We start from the raw sequence: 24,020 nt of genomic DNA on the forward strand, positions 1-24,020 counted from the left end.
AATATACAAGCAATTGACTATTTTCTTGTTGTCTTCTAGAAAAAGTTATACAGAAATGAGGAATTAAAATATCTCTAATGACCAAATTAGAGAATTTTTTCACTAACATTACTTAAATAAATAAAAGCATATTTCTAAGACCTGTAGTATAAAATAGTTGAATGACTAAATTTTACAATCTAAGTTCCTTAGTCCTAGAAGGTAATTTAATTATTTTGTTTCTAGAGATCAGAATCAAAATTAGCATGTTCAACTTGTTAATCTTAAAAGAAGGTAGATATAGTGTATAGTATATCATAGTACTCTTACAATTTGCAATGCAATTTAAGAAACAACAAATATTATGTTTTCAAATTTATGTGTTAAAAATTCAAAAGTATAAATAGGAAATGGATTCTTAATCTTAAAATATTTTATTTACATAAATTCAAATATACCTGTAGCTAATAAAATCACTTACATTAATTACTTTCCTGAAAGCTTACTTCAAAATGAATAAATATATGAGTAAATATATTTTAGAAGTAGTTGAGGGAAATGAAATATCTGCAAAGATCTATAATTGTACCATACTGGTTTTCTCCTTCCCCTCTGCTTTGAATTCCTATATGATAAAAAAGAAAATGAAATTACTCTGTTCTTCATCTGGCCTTAATCATATCCAAAGCCATTTATCTAAATCTACGCCTTTATAGAACATCAGTGGCCAAATCCTAAAGGTATCACTTTACCTGACTGCAGAATTTCCCCAGGCACCATGCTTGTCTGTGAGAATGTTGATAATTTTCTGGATTAGTTGAGTTGCTGTCACATGCTCTCGGTATTTAGCTGCTCTTATCAAATGATCACACATCTTCTCATCCTCTCGCTTGTCTGCAGAATACTGGGCACAAAGTGACTTGAGTGGGGAAAAAAAAAAATCCATTAATCCTATAATAATATGGAAAAAAAAAAAACTTTAAAATGCATGGTGAAATAATCTCTAGTATGAATTGAACCATTTTTTTCTTTATCTCTTATTGTTTACACTATTACAGTTGTTCCCACTTCCCGCCACCTTTGCCCACCTTCACCCAAACATTTAAAGTTACTTTTGTATTCTTCATTAACTAAATTAACTGAGATTTAGTAATATCCTGTCAGTACAATACCCCAAGAACTTATTTCTCTGAATTCATTCATAAAATATGCTCAGAAGCGGTTAATATTTCAGCAGAGACCTCAATAATCAGAAACTAATCAGGGGAAGATGCAAGAGCCTGCATTACAATAGCAGAAAGCACTCCAGGCAAAGTGAAGAGGAGGAAGAAGGACACGAGTTTGGAGTTAGGCAGATGCATCATTTAGTACTGTGCAGTTGTGCTCTGGAGTTTAGATTTTATTCTAATCCAATGTGATACCAGTAGAATGTTTTAAGCAGCGGAGTGATTCAACTGATTTATATATTAAAACGATCCCTACAGATGCCACTTAGAGAATGGATATAGTGGGAAAAGAGAAGTTAAGTAGAGACTCCAGTTATAAGGCCACAGCAGGGGTCCAGAAAGGCTATGGTGGTTTGCAATAGTAAACTGAGCTAGTTATCAACGCCTTTAGAAATGCCATCGCTATGCAAAATGAACCAGCAGCACTCATGTCACTGAGAAACGTATGAGAAATTCAGAATTGTAAGTCCTACTCCATACCTAGTAAATTGGAATCTGGATGTTTTATAATCTTCCCGGTTGATTTACACATAGTTTGTAAAGTACCGTCTTAGATAACATCAGTTTTGCCAAAAAACATTTTAGGATTCTTCAGCAATAATCAAATACGAGACAATCACCAGTTTCCAACATGTTTATTTTTTTTTCTTCTGGAGTTCACATACTAGTGGTGTCACATTTATAATGCTCTACTACTACCTAGTTAGCTAATTCCTTAAAATAAGAAAGGCAAAGATTAATGTATAGTTGATTCCTGATTCTACTCATAGGATCTACTGGGCTCCACCCCTCCAAATGCAAGTTCACAGACACATACACACACAACGTGACAGGTAACAGAAATTTGATGTTGGAACAGATGTTACTAGCTTATGTATGTGATATACCTTGTAACTGTCTGCCTCCCCTACGGTGTACCAGTAACACCCAGATAGATTGTTGACACACACTACCCCCAGCACTGCCTCGGCAACAAGAGTGGGCCAAATTTTTCCTACACCAATGAGAGTAAAATCATGCACATACTACCAGACTCGCTCAGGGAAGGTACTTGGTCTACGTGGTGCATTAAAAGAAATGGTCAGGATTTTTGTTGGTACTTCCTTCCTCACTCCTCGAGTATAAAAGAGGAAAGCTCTCTGTACTATGAGGGAAGCTAGTCTGAGGATGAAGCCAAAACTTAAAAGGGATCAGAGCCAGGAGAATTATAGAAATAGAGAGCTTATTCCAAATGAAATCATGAACTTCTGGATCAAAGACCAGCCTACCTATAGACATTCAATGACTTTTTTTTTATACTTTTTATGAGAACCTCTAAGCTCTTGTTCATTTACTGCAGCCAGTATGAATTAGGTTTTGTGTTCCTAACACAAAAAGCAACCCAACTGATATAGTGTTTATGTACATACATAAAAAATAAAATATCTCTTAGTCTGTGCAGGACACCTGGCTATAGAGATCAAAGGTTGCACTATCTTGAGAGCCTTTGCCCTGGAAAATCCCTATTCTGTCTAGATTTGGTGGAGGGAAGTAGTAATAAAAGTATATGTCATTGACATTAAATCACTGAAGCTAAAAATGGTTAATATGAAGGTTTACAAAAAAATAAGAGGAATATATAAAATGCTATGAAGAAGACAAAAAACTGGAAGAGTTTGAGAAGATAAGTCATTCTTGGATGGAAATAAAGAGAACCGTAAAGCAAAAGCATGTCAGAAAAACATGGGTCAACTTGAGGAGAGAAGCAGTACAGTTTGACCCAAGTACAAAATACAAGTAAAAAGGTGTATAAGAGCCCTGGCTGGTGTGGCTCAGTTAGTTGAAGCATCCACCCATAACCAAAAGGTTGTGGGTTCAATTCCAGGTCAGGGCACAAGCCTAGGTTGTGTGTTCAGTTCCCGGTGGGGGCACATATGAGAGGCAACCAATCAATGCTTCTCTCTCACATCAATGTTATGCTCCCTCTCTCTCAAATCAATAAGCATATGCTCAGGTGAGAATAAAAGGAAAAAAAAAAGTATAAGAGATTCTGAAATGCATAATGAGTATTGAAAATTTCCACTAAGAATCAAAGTATTATATATAGGAATATGTACAAAGGGGTACCCCCCCCAAAAAACAGAATTAAGTTCTGGAGGCTGGGCCCCTTGTGGTACAGGCTTCCCCCACTAGAGGAGTGTCCTAGGAACCCATCTGTATCAGTGTAGCAGTCGGCATTGTTGTAAAAGGCTGTGTTCAGCTCCCATGAATTTTTTTGAAAACACCTTCAACTCATTTGTCCATTTCATGATGGGTAATTTACGAGCATACCCGCCCACTCCACGTTGAGTGTTCAGCAATTTTTGACCAAAAACAACATAAACTCCATGCCCCATCCTCTTTATATACCGGATCTCGTTCTGAGCGACTTTTTCTTTCCCCAAATAAGCCCTCAAAGGAAAACATTTTGCAGATGTGGAAGAGGTGAAACAAACAAACAAAAAACAAAAAAAAAACACGGCAGAAGCACTAAAAGGCATCAAAATCAATGAGTTCAAAAACTGTTTTGGGCAGTGGAAAAACATCTCAATAGGTGCATTGCATCAAATGGAGAGAACTTCGAAGGTGACTGAAGTTTAAACATGTAAGAATAAATGCACGATTTTTTATAAATAAATTCCAGGGTTTTGGGGTACACCCCCCCCCTTGTATACTATGCAGGACTCAGCAAAAGTAGGTTTACAGTTGTTCATATGGAAGTAATACAACTAAATGATACAATAATTAATAAATATAAAACAAGAATAAACTCACATACTCACAGCTGTAAACCTACTTTTGCCCAACCTGTATATGTGAAATACGATAAGACTGGGAGGCAAAACACAAATCAGATTCAAGTATCATCCTTGGTAATATCTCCCGTCAGACTTGGACAACTAACTCACTTCGGCTCTTTTGTCTAAGTGTCCTCATCTGTAAAATGAGAGGATTATAATGGCTCTAAGAATTGAACAGTTAGAAAATTTTGGGCAACCTCCACGAGTTTAATTTTTAAAAGCACTGGTAAATGAAAACTAGTACTTTTATCTCAACCATCATGTGGATAAAATAAATCATGTTGGGAACTAGATTAATTTATAAGACTTTAAGGGTAATTGTCACATGCTATATTAAAAGAATCAGCAAAATAAACCACAGGGGTAGTTCAGCTTGTCAAAAATATGATTTCAGCAAATAAAAAAGAATGATTAACAAACATTTAAAAGGAGAGTAGTTTAAGTGAAGATAACAGTGAATTATTCCATGTAGCAAAAATGTCAATCCTTATGCTATATTTTCAGAGATTTATTCAAGAGTGAGGCAGCACTTTAGAGGTTACATCATATCCAATCCAACCATACACTGAAACAAACAGGACGCAAGGGTAGACATGTGCAGAATTTTTATAACTACATTTCCAACTGTATCTATAATTGGCCCTTGTCTAACATCCTAATAGAACGTTAAAACTATTGATAGAAATTTAAAAATCACTGGCTTGCATATTCCTCTGAAATACCATATATGTTCTTATTAAAAATTATTAGAATTACAAAAATCCATATTTAGTAGCTTATTATATTAAAAATAATTTAATATTTTCAAGTTACATTTTGTAAACATTTGTAAGCTGTTAAAGTTTGCTTGAAAAGGCATAATCCTAAAAAGAGTCCAAGGTAAGCTAAATAGTAAAATGGTTTAAAGTGTTCTTTAATGGATTCTCCTTTACCATTTAAACAGCAACTTTTCATATCTGACACAAAATCTATAGATATAAATCACATTAAAGTGCTATTCTTTTCCGATTATCAATCTCTGTCTCATTCCAGAATATGAGTCACATCTGACCTTAAAACATAAAAGGAAAACAAACAAGAATGTTTATAAAAATATAATGAACTCATTTCTATTTTTTAAAATATCTTTCAAATGTAATTTGAACACATTCTTTTTTTTTTTAAATGATATATTCTACATGTGATATATCATTAAAGTCCAGTACAGATCAGGAATATCTGCTTCAAGATCAAATAAATGTTATTTATTGGTGGGTTATATATTTGTATATGTGTGTGCTTATGTTTAAAGGTTGAATAGAGGTACAGTATTCCAGAAAACTACCAAAATGAACCATCTATCAATAATATCAAGGGTCAGATCTAATACTTCCATTTAATTTTACTTCATAGTCACTTTTCTGTTTTCCTGTTTTAAGCAACAATGACCACAAAAAAAAACCTGAATGTAAAAAGAAATGAAACAAGCATCTTGGGAACTAACAATTAAAATGTATTTGATTATTGCTAAAGAAATCTAAATTTATTACCAAAGCATTAATAAATAAAGATAACAAATAAACCTACTTCTTAAAAGAAATTCACTTACTTGCAGGGAAAATATGAAGAAATAATCAAAAGGAGAAACAATTTAGACTGGCAATTTATAACTCAAGTGACTCTTCTAGCTCTTTAAAATGTAAAAAGAAAAATAAAGGCACTATCACGTTTAGTACTCCCTTCCAGATGCTACACCTCTACGCAACTTTACTATTTGTCCTTGGCATTCTTAAAGAGAAGTAAACTTAAACAGAGTCCTCATCCTGGCTAATGTGGCTCATTGGTTGGAGTGTCACCCCACAATTAAAGGGTTGTTGTTTGATTCCTGGTCAGGACACATGCCTAGGTTGCAGGTTCAGTCCTGGTCCAAACGCCAATGATCCCCAGTACAGGCACGTATAGGAGGCAACAGATCCATGTTTCTCTCTCTCCCTGTCTCTCTCTAAAACGCAATGAAAAAATGTCCTCAGGTGAAGATAGAAAATATGAGACAGATTCCTCTAGTATCCTCCTCTCACTTCTCTAATCACCCTTCTTGGTGATCATGATACTGATAGTTTGTCCAGACCCCTGGGAAAGGGCACTGAGGGCGTGGCTTGCTGCCAGACAATACCTTCGTGAACTGCCTGAGGCCACGGCCAAGGAATAATGTATCATAGCACACCTGTGGGCGGGGCAACATTGCCCAGGTAACATAGTGCAGGCCCACGCCACCTAAGGCTAGATGGCAGCAGGTGGGGGTTCTTACATTGAACACACGCAAGCCTTTCAAGAGTTGGATAAGAAGTAAAAATAAGCCCTCGTACCCACTTCCGGTTCCAGATTTGGGGTGGGGCTAGAGAAGGCAGGCAGATGCACAGTGATAGATAAAGCGGCAGCAAGGCCAGGTGCTGGACAAAAGAGGCCTGCCAGTCTAGCGTGGGGAAAAGAAGGGACTGGTTGGCAGGTGGACCCACCCAAAGCACGCAAAAGTTTAGTAAGTTAACTGGTCATTCTGAGAAAGCACCAGTCAATCCTGTACCCAAACCTAATATAAATCCAGGGGAACAAAGAAATCTCTCCCTTGCATGTGGGTGCTGCTCGGGACCTATACTCCTGTCCTCTCCAAAGGCCACATGACCTTAGCCGTCACATGGACCATGGCCTCCAGGAGGGAATCTCTCTCTCTCTCTCTCTCTTGCCCACCTGGTGAAGTAGTCCCCCGAGCCTCAGCATGCACTCCGACAAGCAGCATAGGACCTTGCGACCCTAAAAACCACATGGCCAATGGTGGCATCAGCTCCACAGGCAGCATCCAGGGTGAGTTTGAAGCCAGACAGCAGCTGGAAACAAGCTGAGCTACCTGATGACCACATGGCAGCCACCCTGGGGTCCAAAGGATGACACTTTCAAGATGCAGTGGAAATTCTGGGCACTGCCTTCGGTTTGGTCTTGTTGAAGACAGCTGGTTTTTGCCTGGGTTAAATGGAGGTGATGAGTTTTGAGATGGGGAGTTCCCCATTCTCCCAGATCATTAAACATTCAAAGAAAAATCTTTTTCACCAGACTCTGCCTCTAGAATTTACCTTTTGGTGGCAGGGAGTGGAGGAAACATCCATACCCCACTTTGGTTTGGTAACAGACTTTTGCCTTTATTATTTCCTATTATAAAATGGTGGCATTTTCTCACAGCTTTGTGAAATTCAACTTAGCAAAATCAGCTGCTCCCACATCATCTATTATTATCAATTTGAACCTAGGTTTCAGATTTTTAAAATCGGGCCTGGTTGTTTTCCTAAACTGTTCCCAAGTGTCTATTTGAAGGATACTCTCTAATCATCCAGAAAACACCCAAAGTTTAAAATATACAAAACTGAAACCACCACTTTTATCCCAAACATGCTATTACATTTGAAAGGGCAAGCTTTTTACTTCCATCATCAGTGACTTCCACTTTTCCTCACTTCATAGGACATCATTCAATTTTAGTAAAATCTCTACATCACTCTTATCACTGCCCTTATAAAGATCTTTATTAGTTCAAAACTCAGCTTTTAAAATAATCTTTAATTATTCTCTTATGGGTAGTCCCAGAATCATTTCTAGAAGAATTAATTTTGGTATAAGCACAGATATATTTATATGCCCAAATCTTTTTTAAAAAGTACATGACTGTCTAAAATATTGAACAGTTAAGACTAAATTTTACTAGCTAGAACTTGTGTCTTCAATAATTCATTAATGTGACAGATTTCCTTCAACATGCTTACCTATGCATAGTACATGCCAGATCTCAGATTACATGCTACCCCCCAATTATCCTCAAGACATTTGCAAAGGCCAAGAGATATATTTCTCCCATAACTTTTGCAAGTGAAACAAGATTAAAGATGGCTATTGAAAAGGTAAAACAGTAATTTGAAGGAACAGACTACTAGAGAAGAGGAAGTTACACAAAGATATATAAATCTAGAAGTCCTTTCGATTCTTTATCTAAATATTTAATGTGAAAAAATAATATCTGAAAGGTTTAAAAAGTAATTTGAAAGTAAATAATTTGTACTGAAATAACCTATGGATTAAAGATAAGGTCACAAATAAAATTAGAAATATTTGTAGAAATTGGCTAAAGCAGTACTGAAAGGAAAATTTATAGCCTTAAAGGCTATATTAGAAAATATTAAATATTTAAGGAAGAAATAATACAAATCTTAAACTCATTCAGATAATAGAGGTTACAGAATACAGTGCAACTAATTTTACATTCCAGGAACAGAAAACTAAAAACTAATACAATTTGTGTAACAAAACATAAAACTCCTTAAGAAAATACTCATATTCAACCATATTAGAAAAATGGGTTGTATATCATGAGAAATGAAGTTTTTCCATGGAATGCAATGTTAATTTACTGTTTATCAACCAACATAATTTACCATATAATAAAAAAAGGAAAAAAAAATCACCTCAATAAGTTTTTTTAAAGAATTTTATAACATTCAAAACCCTTTCATGATAAAGGGTATAAAACCCACTTTACAAACTAGGGATTGAAAGAGATTACCTAGACTTAGGAAGGGCATCTGTGAAAATCATTCAATTAAAATCAGGGACAAAACAAGTATGTGCTCTCTTATGAATTCCATTCAATACTATAAACCACTGTCCTAAGCAGCTCAATAAGGCAGCAAAAAGAAATTAGAAGTTTGAAAAGGAAGGAGTAACAGTTTTCATTTGTAGTCATGTTCATGTATATAATAATTTTAAGATTTCTAGGAAAAAATCTATAAAACCTTATGAGTTTAATAAGCTTCTTAAATACAAGAAATTACAAAAAATTAATTTGTGTTTCTACATACTGGCAATAACCAACCAGAAAATTAAGATAAACTGTATCGTTTAAAACATTGCTAAGAGGAATTAAAGACTAAATTAAGTGGAGAAATATACAATGTTTACAGAATTTGATACTCAATACTGTTAAAATATCTACTTCAAACTGATTTTATAAGTTTAACACAATTGTAATTAAAATATTAGCATGCATTTTTATGGATACTGACAAGCTGATTATAAAATGTTTTTGACCAAAAGAGAACAATATTAGGAAGACAATTCTCTTTAAAAATTAAAAACTGTAGTACTTTGTATTGTTTAAATCATACTATACAATTAGAAATCGAGACCGTTCTTAGGTTATTGAATAAAGAGAATGTCTTTTCAACAAATGGTTCTGAGACATCTGGCCACCCGCAGGAACAAAAACAACGAAAGAACTTGCCTTTTGCATATACAAAATGTTTCATTCAAAATGAACCAAAAGTTTAGACATAAAAGTTAAAATGCTAAAACTCTGAAAAAAAAAATAGAAAAAATTCTTATACCTTGGGGTAGGCAGAAAATTCTTAAGACATTTTAGAAATCATAAAAGGAGCCATAAAAGAAAATTAGCCCTGGCCAATGTGACTCAGTTGGTTGGAGCGTCATCCAGTAAAATGAAAGGTCGCAGGTTCGACTGCCCATCGAGGCACATAACAACGTTGTGGGCTCGTCCTGGTTGGGGTGTGTACAAGAGGAAACTGATCAGTGCGTCTCTCCCTCTCTCCCCCTTTTTCTAAAATCAATAAGCTTGTCCTCAGGTGAACATTAAAAAATAAAAAAAAAATCATAACCATAAAAAAACTGAAAAATTTGACATAATCAAAATTCATAAAATCTGCTCTTTAAAAGGGACCATTTGAAAAATGAAAAGGTACGCCACAAACTGAAAAGGAAAAGTAATCACCATACATATAACTGACAAACAGTTTCCTTACAGGATATATAAAGAACCCTCACTACTCAATAAGATGAACAAACCAATTTAAAGTAATGGGCAAAAGATTTGAACAGATACTTCACAATGGATATACAAATGACTAATAAGTACACAAGAGAAAAACTTAAATTAAAACCACAAAAAGCTATTATAATATATCCACTAAAAGGGCTATAATTAAAAAAGACTGATAATACCAAATATTAGTAAGAATGTAAAGCAAATGGAACTGCCATACCTACCTAGCTGGTTGGAGTATAAAATCTACAACTACTTTAGAAAATTACTTGGCAGTTTCTTGTAAACTTAAATGTGACTTACAACAGCATCTAGAAATTTCACTCCTAGATATTTCCTCAAAAAGAACATAGTTACAAAAAATTATATTACATGAAGTGCCCACAGTTCTTTTAGTCATAGAGCTGAACACTGGAAATGACCCAATATCCACCTGTAGACAACTGGATAAACAGAGTTACACCTCTGAGCCATGAAAAATAACAAATAAGTGACACACACAACAATGTGGATGAATATTAAATATTTATGCTAACCAAAAGAATCCAGACATTAGAACACCTATTACAGATTTCCATTTATATGAAATTGTACATTATGCAAAACTATAACAACAGAAACCAGATAAGCAGTTGCTCAAGGTTGAGTGTATGTATGTGTGGAGAAACTGACCACAGTGAATCACCAGGGAATTCTCTGAGATGATGGAAATTGTCTGTATCTTGAATATAACAATTATACAGGTGTACATACTTGTCAAAGCTCATCAAACTGTATATTTAATTGGGTGTATCTTATTACACATAAACTATATACCTTAATAAAGCTTATTTAATAAGTTTTTAGAAATTGAATAGGCAAGGCAATGACAGGGAAGAAAGTTAAAATACTCATGTGCAAAAATAAGCTCATATACCAAATAGGTAAATGCCCTCCTCAAATCAATAGAGGAGAGGTAACCAATAAAACACTGGATAAGAGACAAACAAATACTTCACAAAAGTAAAAAAATAGATACTATATAACAAACAGAAGAAAAGATGTACAGCTTCACACATAAATAAAAATACAATTAGGTAACACTACACAACTAATAGAATTCTAAAATAAAAATATCACTAATCAATTGTTGATGAGAATGTAAATTAATGGGAACAGCTATACACTGATGTTAGGAGTTGTACACACTGTTTGTTGCAAAACAGTGTGGCAATACCTATTAAAAATAAAAACATGAGTATTTTACATTAATTAATTCCACCCTACCAAAATGCATGAGCATGCACACCAAAAGACTCATAAAATGGTCAAAAGAACACTCATAACAATTGAAAACTAAAAACAACCTAACTGCCAATAAACAGAAGAGATTATAGAAAATTAATGGTCTACTCATGTAATGGAAAACTCTTATACAGCACTGAAAATAAAATAGGAAGATGTAACTAACTGAATGAATTTCACAAGCATAATATTGAACTAAAAATACCAAGTTAAATCACAAAATTTGGCTTAAAAAAATTACAATGCTAAAAAAAAAAAACCTTAAATATTAAAAAAAACTAAGTCATTCCATAAAATCAGACCAGTATTACACTATTTAGCTTAATGAAGAAAAAAGAGGTTTTAATTATCTAGAAATTAAAGGGCTTCTTATAACCATTTTCTTTACATATCAACAGAAGAAGGTAAATCAATCATGTTAAATGCACACTGCTCGTAGAATTAAGTTTCAGTCTGTTTTATGAGAAAGATTATTAACCAAATTTTCATTAAGTTTGCATATTGTTGTGAAATAAAAATGAATTTCAGTTAAGCACTTCAAAGCTAAAATCTTAAAAATATTATATAGGCCCTTTTCCTAATTTAGTAACATTTAATTTAACTAGACCATTAAAGTATATTAGTTTTACAAAGTTTGTGCTTTAAATATTTTTTAAACATACTTGTTTTTAAAAACAAATCAGAAAGCAAATACTTATATAAAATAAAAGAAAGTCACTATTAACAGTAAAATGCAGCTCCTATGTAGAGTAAGTGGAATCAAACCACATATCATTCCATGTCAGGACAAACAGTTCTACCTTCTTTCTTCTTCATGGCTACAGAGTATTATATTTTTAATTAACTAACCATACTTTATGATGAACACTTAAATGTACTACCTTACCTCCCAATTTGTCTCAAAGTCACACTATAAATTACTTGCCTCACAGGAAACCATTTAAAAGGGAAATCACCTGAGGGACAGAAAATTAAGCAACTTCTCGATATTTCACTTTTGGAGGTCTTTGCACTTGATCCCTTTAACTCAGATTTAAAGTCCATCAGGAAAAAAAATAAAGGTTATCCACAGAAATCTTACAAAGACTCCTGAAAAACAGACTTGGAAAAATGAAAGCTTAAAAACCTCAATAGCAAAGGAAAGTCAACCAATGACAATGTGTGACAGCCACCTTTAATTCTGAAGTGATTCTTCTGTCATCCAACGACTCAAAGTATTGATTGCTCTCAGTATGAAAAAGCCTAAGCCAATGAAATAGATATAGCATCATCCCTCCCGATAATAGCATTCAAGGTTAAAACAGGCAGATCACTTATCAAAACAAAGTATCTCTCCCATTTCTTATTGTTTTAATGGACTAGATACAATGTGTTGGGTTCTTATCTCTACAAATTGCCTTCTTCAAACAATATTTTTAAATAATTTGAAAAATAATGTAGGTTCTAATTTTTTACCTTAGGCTTTTGATAATAAAATAAAAACTCGTTTTAAAAATGCTTTTAGCTGGTCCTTGAAAACATGAGACTACACTAAGAAGGCTACAGTTTCTACCTGTGTATCAATTCCCACATAGTTTTGTTTTTATTTTTCTTCACTTACTTATTAACAATTAAAACAACACAAATTTCTTAGGTAAATACCAAAAGCTGATTTCTTTAACAATGCCTGAATATATCATATATTAGTTTGGTAAATAAGATGTGCTTAGTATCTGTGATCAATAAAATTAACTTGATTCAAACAACAGGTAGGGTTAAACACAAAAAATTACATTTTTTGAAGTCATAAGACAGTAACATATCTTCATATAATATAATATATAGTAATTATACACATACACAGAGAGGGAAATCAAGAAGCTTTAATTTCTTAAGCTTTACTTTTTGTTAATTTGCACAAGAGCAGAATGATCTTAATCAAATCCTATCGTCTTTTAACCTAGCAAATTTAATCAATAGATTTTTTTTTAAGCATACAAAACTAGGGTCTCTTACTTATTTTAGGCTAATATGACTAAATATATATACTATTTACAAATAGGTTAAGTCTTATGCTTAAACTTCAAATAAAAAGTAATTCGACAACAAACAAGAACACAAAAACAAAAAGCAGTGATTACTTCATTCTTATGTAAACCATAATTCAAGCTGTGGTAAAGAGCACCGACTCTAGAAACAGACAACCAGAGTTTAAATCTTGGTTCTGACACATTCATACTTGTGCAAGTTATTTAAAACCCTTGTGCCTCGGTATCCTCATATTAAAAAAGGGTATAATGTGATATGTTTTTCAGAAATAGCAAAGAAAAGATATGAAACAATTAAAACGTTACCAGGCATATAGTAGTAACACCTAACATATATTGTAGGCTTAGTCAAGAAGCTAACAGTCCCTTTCTCCTACCATTCAGTGTTGAGAGAGGAATACAAATAATTTTAATATGAGATACTGCTAGAAGAGATATATTATATATTGTGTATTTAGGAGAAGTGAAAAAGAACTATGTAGAATCAAGGAGCGTTACACAGGAATTTAAGACCAAGTAACGAACAGCCAAGAACAAATGGCTCATTTAAGATTAAAAAAAAAAAAAACATAAAAATAGCACAATAAAAAGGCAAAAAAAACACAACTAAAAGAACAAGCTCAGATAAATATCTTTTTATAAAGTGGATAAGAATAACAGAATAAGACATGTAATTGCCAAAGCCCTTTCTTTTTAAATACCCTGATATATGCTTGTTTGTATTTTCTTTGGTACCTAACACATTTTTAACAATTTCTTCCATAAAAAATTATCCCTCAAAGGTTAACATAAATAATTTAACATATAAATAGTTGACTCTATTTATATTGCTTAGCTGACTATTGTTATATTGCTGGACCATCCTTAATTGTTATTCAAATATAGTACCAGACTAATTCAAAATAACACATCTGAGTATCAACTGGCTTTTAGGTATTGCTTCTCAAAATATCTGTAATGAAGAACAAGTTTTTGATTTTACTTTTTAAAATACACTGAGAACTGATACTTTTTGAAATAATCTGACACTGCCAGACATTCAAGCTATAAAATATTCTAAATAAGTATTCAATCTAGAGTTATCTCTTTGTGGACTAGTAAGAAGCAGTTCAGGCAACCGACCACATTTAAGTAGCACTAGTATAATAGGTGAATAGAAGGAAACTATTTGTATCAACAAAATACTTCATCTTATATGAACAGCTGTACGAATAAATTATAACAGAACCAATATTCTAATTTCATAAGCGCAAGTTCTAAGTGATAAATATTATATGAAATACACTATGAAGATTTTAAATTCCCTTAGTGTCTTTCTTATCTATCTTTATTTTAAACTTCATTAAGGAAAGGCAATTTTTACAGTGACCCATGATTTGGTCAACTGTTAAGATAATTATGATATATCATAAATTAAAATCTATGAGGACTATATTCAAACCTTTTCTTGGAAAAGATATTTTAATAGTATTAAGAGGTCCAGTTCTCTATGAAGAATATATTTTATATTATTAGAATATACTGAGAAAATAATGAAGTAAAAAATATTTTTCAGTTTGGATATAATTTGATCAGTGCTGCTCACAGGTAGGAGTTAAATTTTACCTATGCTATATTTCCTGTGCTTTTTTCTAGCTTCCCATCTTCAATGGAGTACACAGTAATATAGCTCTGTCATTTGAAGCTAGAGAAGCGTCACTTATAATTTCAAACAAAGGCAGAAACATCAGCTCATATAAAAGTGGTCTTCCTTTGCCCCCAAAATGATAGCTCTTTTAGTTTCACAAATAACTCTAAAAATTATTATACTTTCTTATGCATGCACTCTGTCTAGTTACGTATATGGTCTGTTCAAAAGTTACCCATAGAAGATTGAGAACAAAAATGCTCTGAGGCCAGCTTTTAATCTGGCCATTATCAAAAAGCTAAAATATAAAGTGAAACGAGTTAAAACACATTCTGGAAGAATCTCTAAAAATAGTGCATTCCAGACTGAATATGCCAGCATTAGAAATATACTGAGAAGTAAAATCACTGCGTTATCCAGGTATACAATATATACCAGAAAATACATGGTAGACTGGGATGGGAATTTTCTTTAAGGAATTTGAGAGTCCCATTGTCATTCAACCTAAGAAAGGCAAACCTTAGTCTAAGAACCAATATTCTTTCCTCTTTAAGACTAAAGGCAGGTCAAGTGAACTATAATAAGAATAAAAGTGGTTGAAAAAGCTCTCTATGTCAGGGAGCTGAACTAGCCCCTGCAACATGGCAAAGGGACAACTGCTAAAGAGAAAGAGGTCAAGAAAGGGTCATGCAGAAACCTTCTATGCAGAATCATGACCTATGAATTCCAGGAGGTGTAATATCCAGTATTGAGTTTTATTTTCCTTTTCTGCATTGTTACGTCCTCTACCATTGTTGGAAAAGCCACTTTATGATGGTAAGACACAGCAGTAGTTTGGATCCATCCCCTATGGCAAAGTGGAGAGTCCCAGATGAACTCTGGGACATATAAGCATTCTTTGGATATTGACAGAGTTTACTTAAATAGAGAAATGAATGCTCTCAGTTTTATATAAACAATAATCGCTGCATTATTGAATACAATATGGAGTCACAGTAGCAGGCACTTTGTCAAATCCCATCTACTCTTCACAAAATTACTGTAGGCAGACACCGCTAATACCATGATTTTAAAATGAGGCAATAGAGGGCAATGTCAAGTAAAGTGATGCTCAAGGTGATGCACAAAAGCTTCTGTGTAACATGAAGCAAGAAATGCCAGCTGTGCAAGCTGGATCCAGAAAAGAAAGTGAGATGCTGGAGACCTAACTGTGAACATTTGTTAATAGCGGAGAGCTTCAAAGAATTCCAGAAGGTTAGTCTATGTTTTACAGAATACAATAAAGCCGTTGACTGTGTCAGTCATGAAAAGCTATGAGCCGCTCTGAAAGAAATGGGTGGGCCTCAGCATTTGACTGTCCTGATACATAACCTGTATTGTAAACAGGAAGCCACTCTCAGGACAGAATAGGGAGACAGAATAATTTTCTACAGGCAAGGATGCATTTTATCTCCTTATTTAATTTGTACAAAGAAAAATATACAAAAAAATGGGCTGGACTCAGAGGAAGGAAGAGTGAAAACTGGTCAAAGAAATATCAGCAACCTGGATAAACAGATGACACCATCTTACTGGCAGAAAGTAACAATGATTGGAAATGAATTCTGACCAAGGTGAAAGAACAAAGTGCCAAAGCAGGATTGCATTTGATCATTAAGAAGACGAAAATCATGACAACAAGAAGTAAACAACTTTAACACTGACAATGAATACATTTGAATTGTTACAGATGTTGCTTACCTGGCTTGGTCAATTCCAATGGAGACTGCGCCAAGAAAGCAAAAAAAGGATGAGACGCAAAAGGGCAGCAAGAGGAGAATTAGGAGAGATCACTGAGAACAAAGATGTGTCCTTAGAGATCAAGGCTAAGATCACATCCTCATGTTTCCTATTTCTATGTACAGATGCAAAAGTTGGACAGTGAAGAAGGCTGACAGAAAAAAACTGATTCATCTGAAATATGGTGTTGGAGGAAGCCTCTACACATACCTTGAATCGCCAGAAAGACAACCAAGTGGGTCCTAGAGCAAATTAAGTCTGAAAAAGGCAAAAAAAAAAAAAAGCAAAATTGAAGCTGTCCTACTTCAGGCACATCATGAGAAGGCAGGGTTCTTTGGAAAAGATAATGATGATGAGAAAAACAGAAGGCAGCAGGAAAAGAGGAAGAACCAACTACCAGAAGGGTTGACTCCACACAAGAAGCCATGGGCCTGAGTCTACAGGAGCTGAGCAGGGCCGCTGAGGACAGCACACCATGGACATCCCTCATTCATACGGTCACCAGGAGTCGGAGCTGACTCAACAGTATGGAACATACAATGGTGTCTTAGCTCTCACACCTAGTAAATGACAGAGCCAAGAATAATGCCCAAGATTATCTGACAAGACAGGTCAAAACTATGCTAAACTGTACCGTAGTAATTATGTGACCTCATTGAATGGGTACTCAAACTATAGTGATTTAAAAAGGACCAGGATACTAGAATATTCCTTTAGTTAAATGCTAGTGTGCTATCACTTTTATGATTATCAACATCATTTTACTATAAAATAAAATAATCATGACAGAAAAAATATAATTTTAAAATCATACTGTCGAGCTTACCATTTCCCTATTCCTGCCCTATAGATGGAGAGACACATATAAAGAGATTAAGAAGGATGTCTAAAACCATAATGCTTACAAGAAAATACCAAAGCTGGGATGAGAATTGCCATGCTAATACTTTGCTATGATGACTCAAGATCTACTAATCAACCATCTCTTCAGAAATGACAATTGATTATGCAAATTGTATATCAAAAAAGAAATATGACAAGACAATAGGGTGCATTAATCACCAGTGTAGAACCATCATGAAAAACAGAATGGTTTCATTTTAGCTTCAAAAACTGTGACCATTCATCTCTCAAGTTACTTTTTAAGATGAGATGATCAAATATGAGCAAAAAGTCTACAGGAAAAAATAAAGTATAAAATAAAAAGACGAAGAAGAGCAAAGAAGACAAATAGAAAAGCATAAATGGGAAGTTTACTTAAAAATACTTTGCACTGTCTCATAATTACAAATCTACTTTAAAAGTAATAAAAAAAGGCATCATAATAATCCAATTACATTTCATTTCAACCACTAAAGACAAAACAGGGAATTCAATTCAGCAATGGAAACCTAAATAAAAAACTGGACAAAGGTTTTAAAATGTTTGCCATTCACCTAAATTTAAATAGCTCAGACTTGTTTTGCACTCTACCAATTTTACATGCACATAGTAACAAATATGTTAAGTCAGTAGAAGAAAGCAAAATAAACAGAAAGAACACATGTTTAAGATTTAGTTTCAAGAATTTTCTATCAAAGCGAATGAAAGGAATTTCAAAATTATTACATGGTGATGCACTCTAATAATTGATACTGCCATTTACTACGCATCTTATAGGCTACACTAAGTAAATCATAAGCTCGAGGTTAATATTCTGGGATGTATTTGAATTCTACTTTTAAAAAATACTTTTGTTGTTTTTATTTTCATAATAATTAAATAAATCAATAAAAATTTATTTGGGGTTATCTAAATAAAAGATATATGGAAATGTTCATATACTTATAGTTCTTATACAACTATAAAGAAATTAATCACAGACTAAGTTCAAGAAGCAGCACAAAAATCAATAAATTTACATTATGTATGATTACAGAAAGTGAAAGAGTGTAAGTTGTAGGAAGTTGATAAGCATTAGGTAAACCTATAATAATAATAAGATGGCATCAATCCATGAAAATTATTATATTCAACTGCTTTATTTTACAATTGATAATAACACTTCTCTTTCAAAATGACAATACTTAACTGAAAGTCATTTTCATAGACTAACATTTCTGTATTGACCTGATTTCATATTGTGAAAATGGCTTGCTGCAGGAGAGCAAAGTATTAATTGCAATAGTATTGGATACATGAAAAAATGAGATAAATTCACACTAAGTTATGTATCATGTACTACATGATGAAAATCTGACAGAAGTTTAAAAACCAAAAAATGAAAGATGATTAAGGCAGAGACTTCAAGTTATTCCAACAAGTTCTCTTCAACAGTACCAGAACTTTTTCAAATGGGTACTAGACTTATTGGGGTGACCACTCCGTAACACATATAAATGTCCAATCACTACATTGTATGCCTGAAACTAATATTGTATGTCGATTGTAATTAAAAAATAATTTTTAAAAAAATTTATCAGAACTCCAGATTTTTACTACGGTCTATGGTCATTTAGGACAAAGTGTACATTTCCAACCTTTCATTGAGTTTGCCACTATCAATAAAACAAAAGGCAAACAGAATCAAGTGGCAAGAAATTATTATTATTATTAAATAATAACTGAATAAGCAATTCAATTAGGTAGAAAAAGCAATTAGAAGAATAGAAGTTGGAAAAAAAGAAAAAACTATCAACATCTGCAGATGGCATGACTGCACATCTGCAAAGTCCAAAAGAGTCAAATGGAAATGTTTTTTTGAACCAGACAAGCTGAATCTAATATTAGATAAACAAGACTACACATAGAAATTCTGGAAAAAAATAAAAACACAAGATGGGAAGGGAGAAGCATAGTGCTATGAGTATTGAAATACATTTTAAGACCTCAATAATTTCAAAAGTTTGACAACAGACATTAAATCACAGACCAATAGCCAAAACAGAATACGATAAATAGACCCCAAAACATATAGGCATCTAATATATGATAAAGTGATATCTCAAATCAGAAAAGAAAATTTGAACTATGTGGTAAATGGCATAAGAAAAACTAGGCTGTCATAAAAAAATAAATGAATTCATATCATAGTTTATCCTAAAATAAATTCCAAATAAATAAAACATTAAAATGTAAAAAATAAAACTGTAGTAATATTAGAGGACACATGAAGAAATTCCTTTATAATCTATGCTTGCAGAAGATCTTTCCAACTACCAACCAGAAATTCAAGTCATAAGAAAATATTCATAAATTCAACAAAAACGTTTTTTAAAATACTTCTACAGTCCAACAAAATACCCATCATACCTAATTCAACAAACTGCTAAAAATATTTGTAGCATATATCAAAAAGTTGATTCCTTAATATATGTAGAGCTTCTATAAAGCAGTAAGAAAACAATCCATCAGAAAAGGCAAACAGTATGTTCCCAGAAAGGGAAATAAAAAAGCTTCAAAGATAATCACATTCACTAATAAAAAGCATAAATATAAGTTAAAACCACAATGAGAAATACAAATTAAATCTACATACTGCCGTGTATAATCTATGAGAATTACAAGTTTAAAAATTTGATAACATGTTCTATTAGAAAACATGTTGCTGATGAGAATGTAAAAGAGCTCCAAAAATTAAGTTTAGAAAGCAAAAAAATAGAAGATTATAGATATGTTAGTATTTGTATAAAGAAATGGGGGTGGGAATATATATTACTAGTTATAAATATGTGCATAAAGAAACACAAAAAACTAACAATCGTTTCCTATAAGTGTGAGTAGGGAAAAGTCATCCAGCAATAGGTTAAAAGAGGTCTTTTCACTACATGTGTGCTTATGATGTTTTTAAATTTTAAATTATCTATAGAAGACATTTATTATATAAGAAATTTAAAAATATTTAATGTCTTCTATATAGAGGTTTTAGACAATACTGACATTATACGATATTTATGAGGCAGCACAAAAAGTTAAAGAGTACCAAGAAGGTATTCTTCTTAAAAATCTGTACTTTTGGTAAAAGAAATAAAAAATGGAAAGATAAAACTACAAAGAGAACCATGAAAAGTAAAAAGCTAATCAGAAAAACACTGGGTTAAAAAGTCAAGCCAAAAGAATAAATAAATAAAAATGGAGGTCTTGGTCATCAATGTCAAATGATGCAGAGAACCAGGAGATGAAGTAATGTAAAAGAGCCACTGGGCAGCATAATTAGGTCATTAATGATATTCAAGAGAATATTTTTAATTTATTTGTTCTAGGACTGTAAAGGAAAAGGAAAGAGAAGTCAGGCAGCAAGACACAGAAAAGAAAAGGAGGTGAGAAAGTAAACATTCTAGCAAAAAGTATCACAGAACGAAAAAGAAAACTGAAAATGGAAGCTGGGGAATTCTACCAGCATTTAACAAGGTTACCCAGCTTCAATATAAGATAATTAGAGGAATATAAATATATGAACAATGAAAAGCTAAAACGTAACTTCTAAAGAGATGACCCAAAAGAGAGACAAAAATAACTCCTAACCTATTAAAATTATATATACCTTGTTAAAGAAAACCACAGAGGGTAGTCAGTGAATATAAGATAGTCAATGACATCAAGTAAAAGTAAGACCTTTCAATCAAAACTACTCTTTAACAGTAAGCTGCCTATTTCATACTAAATGATGGCCTGGAACTGAAAGTTCATGGTTTTCTGGAAACAGGTATCAAGGCAGATCTCACAAGTAACAGAGGCGCATCATCTAAGGATCTTTTTCACATTAAGAATCCTATTAGAAAGAAAACACTAAAAGGTAATTGAATTTCCCTCAGTTATCTTCATCTCTGTCAGCTCCTGCTACAATAACTTACTCTCCAGAGCAGAGATAACTCAATTCTGTCCAGCAAGCATATGTTATGAATCTCCAAAGCAAACTTGTCTAAATCATTCTGGTCTTCTATCAAGGTTGGCTGTGGATATGAACTCTGACAGAAAGCAAACAAATGTATTTTGATCTTTTCAATAATTCACTTCTTCATGCTTTGATGGAAGAAATCATGAGACAAATATATGAACTGCAATTATATTACAAAATCATCAGAAATTGTTCCCATAATTTAGATAAAAACAATTAAGAAAATAATTATTAGTATATAGCAGAATTGGTAAACTACCTGAAGTTTAGATTTTATATAGTGTATCTAATAGTTTGAGATCAAGAAAAAAATACTATTAATCAGATGCTAATTATAATGATCTCACAAATATTATTTCAGCTATTTAATCCTTGAATAGCTTTTAGAAAATAGATTTTAGAAAATAAAATACTAGAAAATTTATTTTCAGAAAAAGGATCTACAGATAACTTAATAGGTCTCAGAAGAAAACGTCATGCTTATCTGTATTCTAAACAAGCAGTTTAAAACAGAAATGAAGGGGGAAAAAACTAACAAAAAATAAAGGGCAGGAGTATCAGAAATCCTGTGTTTCGTAATTTAAGTTACAATCTACAAAATGCCAAAATTATTCAGAACATAAAACTAATCTAAATTCAAATAATTAACGAATGTGCCATTCCTCTGAAAAGCTTTAATTTAGATTAAATTTCCCAAATGAAGATGCTGACTTGGCTATGCTAGCCACAAAAATGATAATAATAACAATCACTAACACAGTTTACAATGTGTTTTAACCCACATTATAAACTTTTACTCTCCACAATACACCTTTAATTAAGGTTTCATTATATCCATTTATAGAAGTGAAACTAAGACTAAGAGATTCAATAAGTTTTTCCTAAGCCTTTCCAACTGATAAATAGTGGAGCCTAAAACCTGAATATATTGTCTAGCTCCATGTTCCTGCTAAAACCCTGTTAACACAGGTTCAAATTAGGGTTACCCTTAACCACCAGAGAGAAGCTCAGACAATGCAAACAATATTCCTTGCAATTTTTTCATGTGAAGTGTGCTAACCTGTATTTTATAGTTTAAACTATTTATTCTTTCATTTCTAGCACAATCAGCATTTTTTGGACTGAGGAGCTCAAACCTGTAATTTGAGAGCCACCAATCATGGCAATCTGAAATAACATTATAAACTATTACTCTTGTGAGTCATAGGGTAGAAAATAATTCTGCCATGGCCTTTCTCACTTAATTTAATCCTTTTTCTGTCCATAGAGAACGAGCATTTACACTTTTAAACAGAAAAAGAATCCAAATGTGTAGGCTGTAATTAGCATTCATTAACTGAACAATTATTTACTGAGTTCTTCCTATGTATAAGGCAATGCACCAGGCACTATGGACATGTGATAAAAAGACACCAGAAAGGGCATAGTGAAATGATGAGCAAAGAGAGGAGTCCCATAAAAGTCAAGACAGAAGAGAGCAGTCAACAGCGTCAGATATTGAGATGAGGTTTATTATAATGAAAACAAAGACAGACGAATACTGGGCTTGGTTGTAGAGGTCACTGGTGATCTCAAGAAATTCCACAGGGGAGTGAGAGGCAGTGGGCTAGAAGTCTGGCTGGCGTGAAGCCCGAGCTCCCTGACAAAGCTCAGAGGGGAGAGAGAGAATGCATGTGTGGAAAACTAATTTGAAGACTGACTACTAGAATGACAGAAAAATAGGAGACAGGAGAGTGGAATCAAAAGCAGGTTCTGAGTTTGCTTTTCGTTTACTTAAAGATAAAGCTATTATAACATGTTCCTGTGCTTTCTCACTGGAAAAGGAAGACTGATTCACAAAAGAAGAGACATAAGTGAGTAAGTAGAGTCTTGAGAAGTGAGAGTAGGGAAGGGCTCTAAGAAACAGCCAATCAGATTGGCCGCTCTCTAATAGGACGGGGGGGGGGGGCGGCATTATGTATTGATTAGTTTGGTGATTGATTCAGCATTCATTACAATCAGATGAGATCTACTTTTTTTAAAGATCTTATTTTTAAAGAGAGGGGAAGGGAAGGAGAAAGAGAGGGAGAAAAACATCAATGTGCAAGTCGGTTGCCTCTTGCTCATCCCCCCAACTCGGAATCTGACCCACAAGCCAGACAAGTGCCCTGAAGGGAAGCCAACTGTGACCTTTCACTTTGCAGGACACCCAATCCACTGAGCCACACCAGTCAGGGCTGCTACGATCTAATTTGTAACAAATACAAGTTAAGGGCTTCACATGGCAATATGAGTGGAGTGGAGCATTTGGTTTTCTTTGGGGGTGAGGGTAGTATGAATTAAATAATTTATTTGGGTTATGGGAATTCAAGCCTTCTAGAGAAATTTAGTAGGATGACTGGGAGGTACTAAACACCTAATAAAGTTTAAGTGCATAAATGGAATATTGTTCAACTGGATACTTGGCAAGGAATTCAGCAAAACTCCATGGTTAAGATGGCTTGGTACTATTATTTTCCTCTGCGTATGTGATTCAAGCACAGTGGCACTACAATTACAACTATCTATCA

The 24,020-nt window shown here is 33.4% G+C and overlaps 1 protein-coding gene across 1 annotated transcript in view; it reads right to left on the reverse strand.

Annotated features, from left to right (window-relative positions):
• Positions 1 to 24,020, reverse strand: part of LRBA (LPS responsive beige-like anchor protein) — a 530,437-nt gene that overhangs the window by 305,927 nt on the left and 200,490 nt on the right. The window contains exon 37 of the mRNA XM_090287960.1: positions 732 to 898. Coding sequence (XP_090144086.1) covers positions 732 to 898 — 167 coding nt within the window. The remainder of the gene's footprint in view (positions 1 to 731; positions 899 to 24,020) is intronic.

The sequence above is a fragment of the Furipterus horrens genome, unplaced genomic scaffold (assembly GCF_987537825.1).
Source record: "Furipterus horrens unplaced genomic scaffold, mFurHor1.1.pri manual_scaffold_10, whole genome shotgun sequence".
Taxonomy (NCBI): Eukaryota; Metazoa; Chordata; class Mammalia; order Chiroptera; family Furipteridae; genus Furipterus; species Furipterus horrens.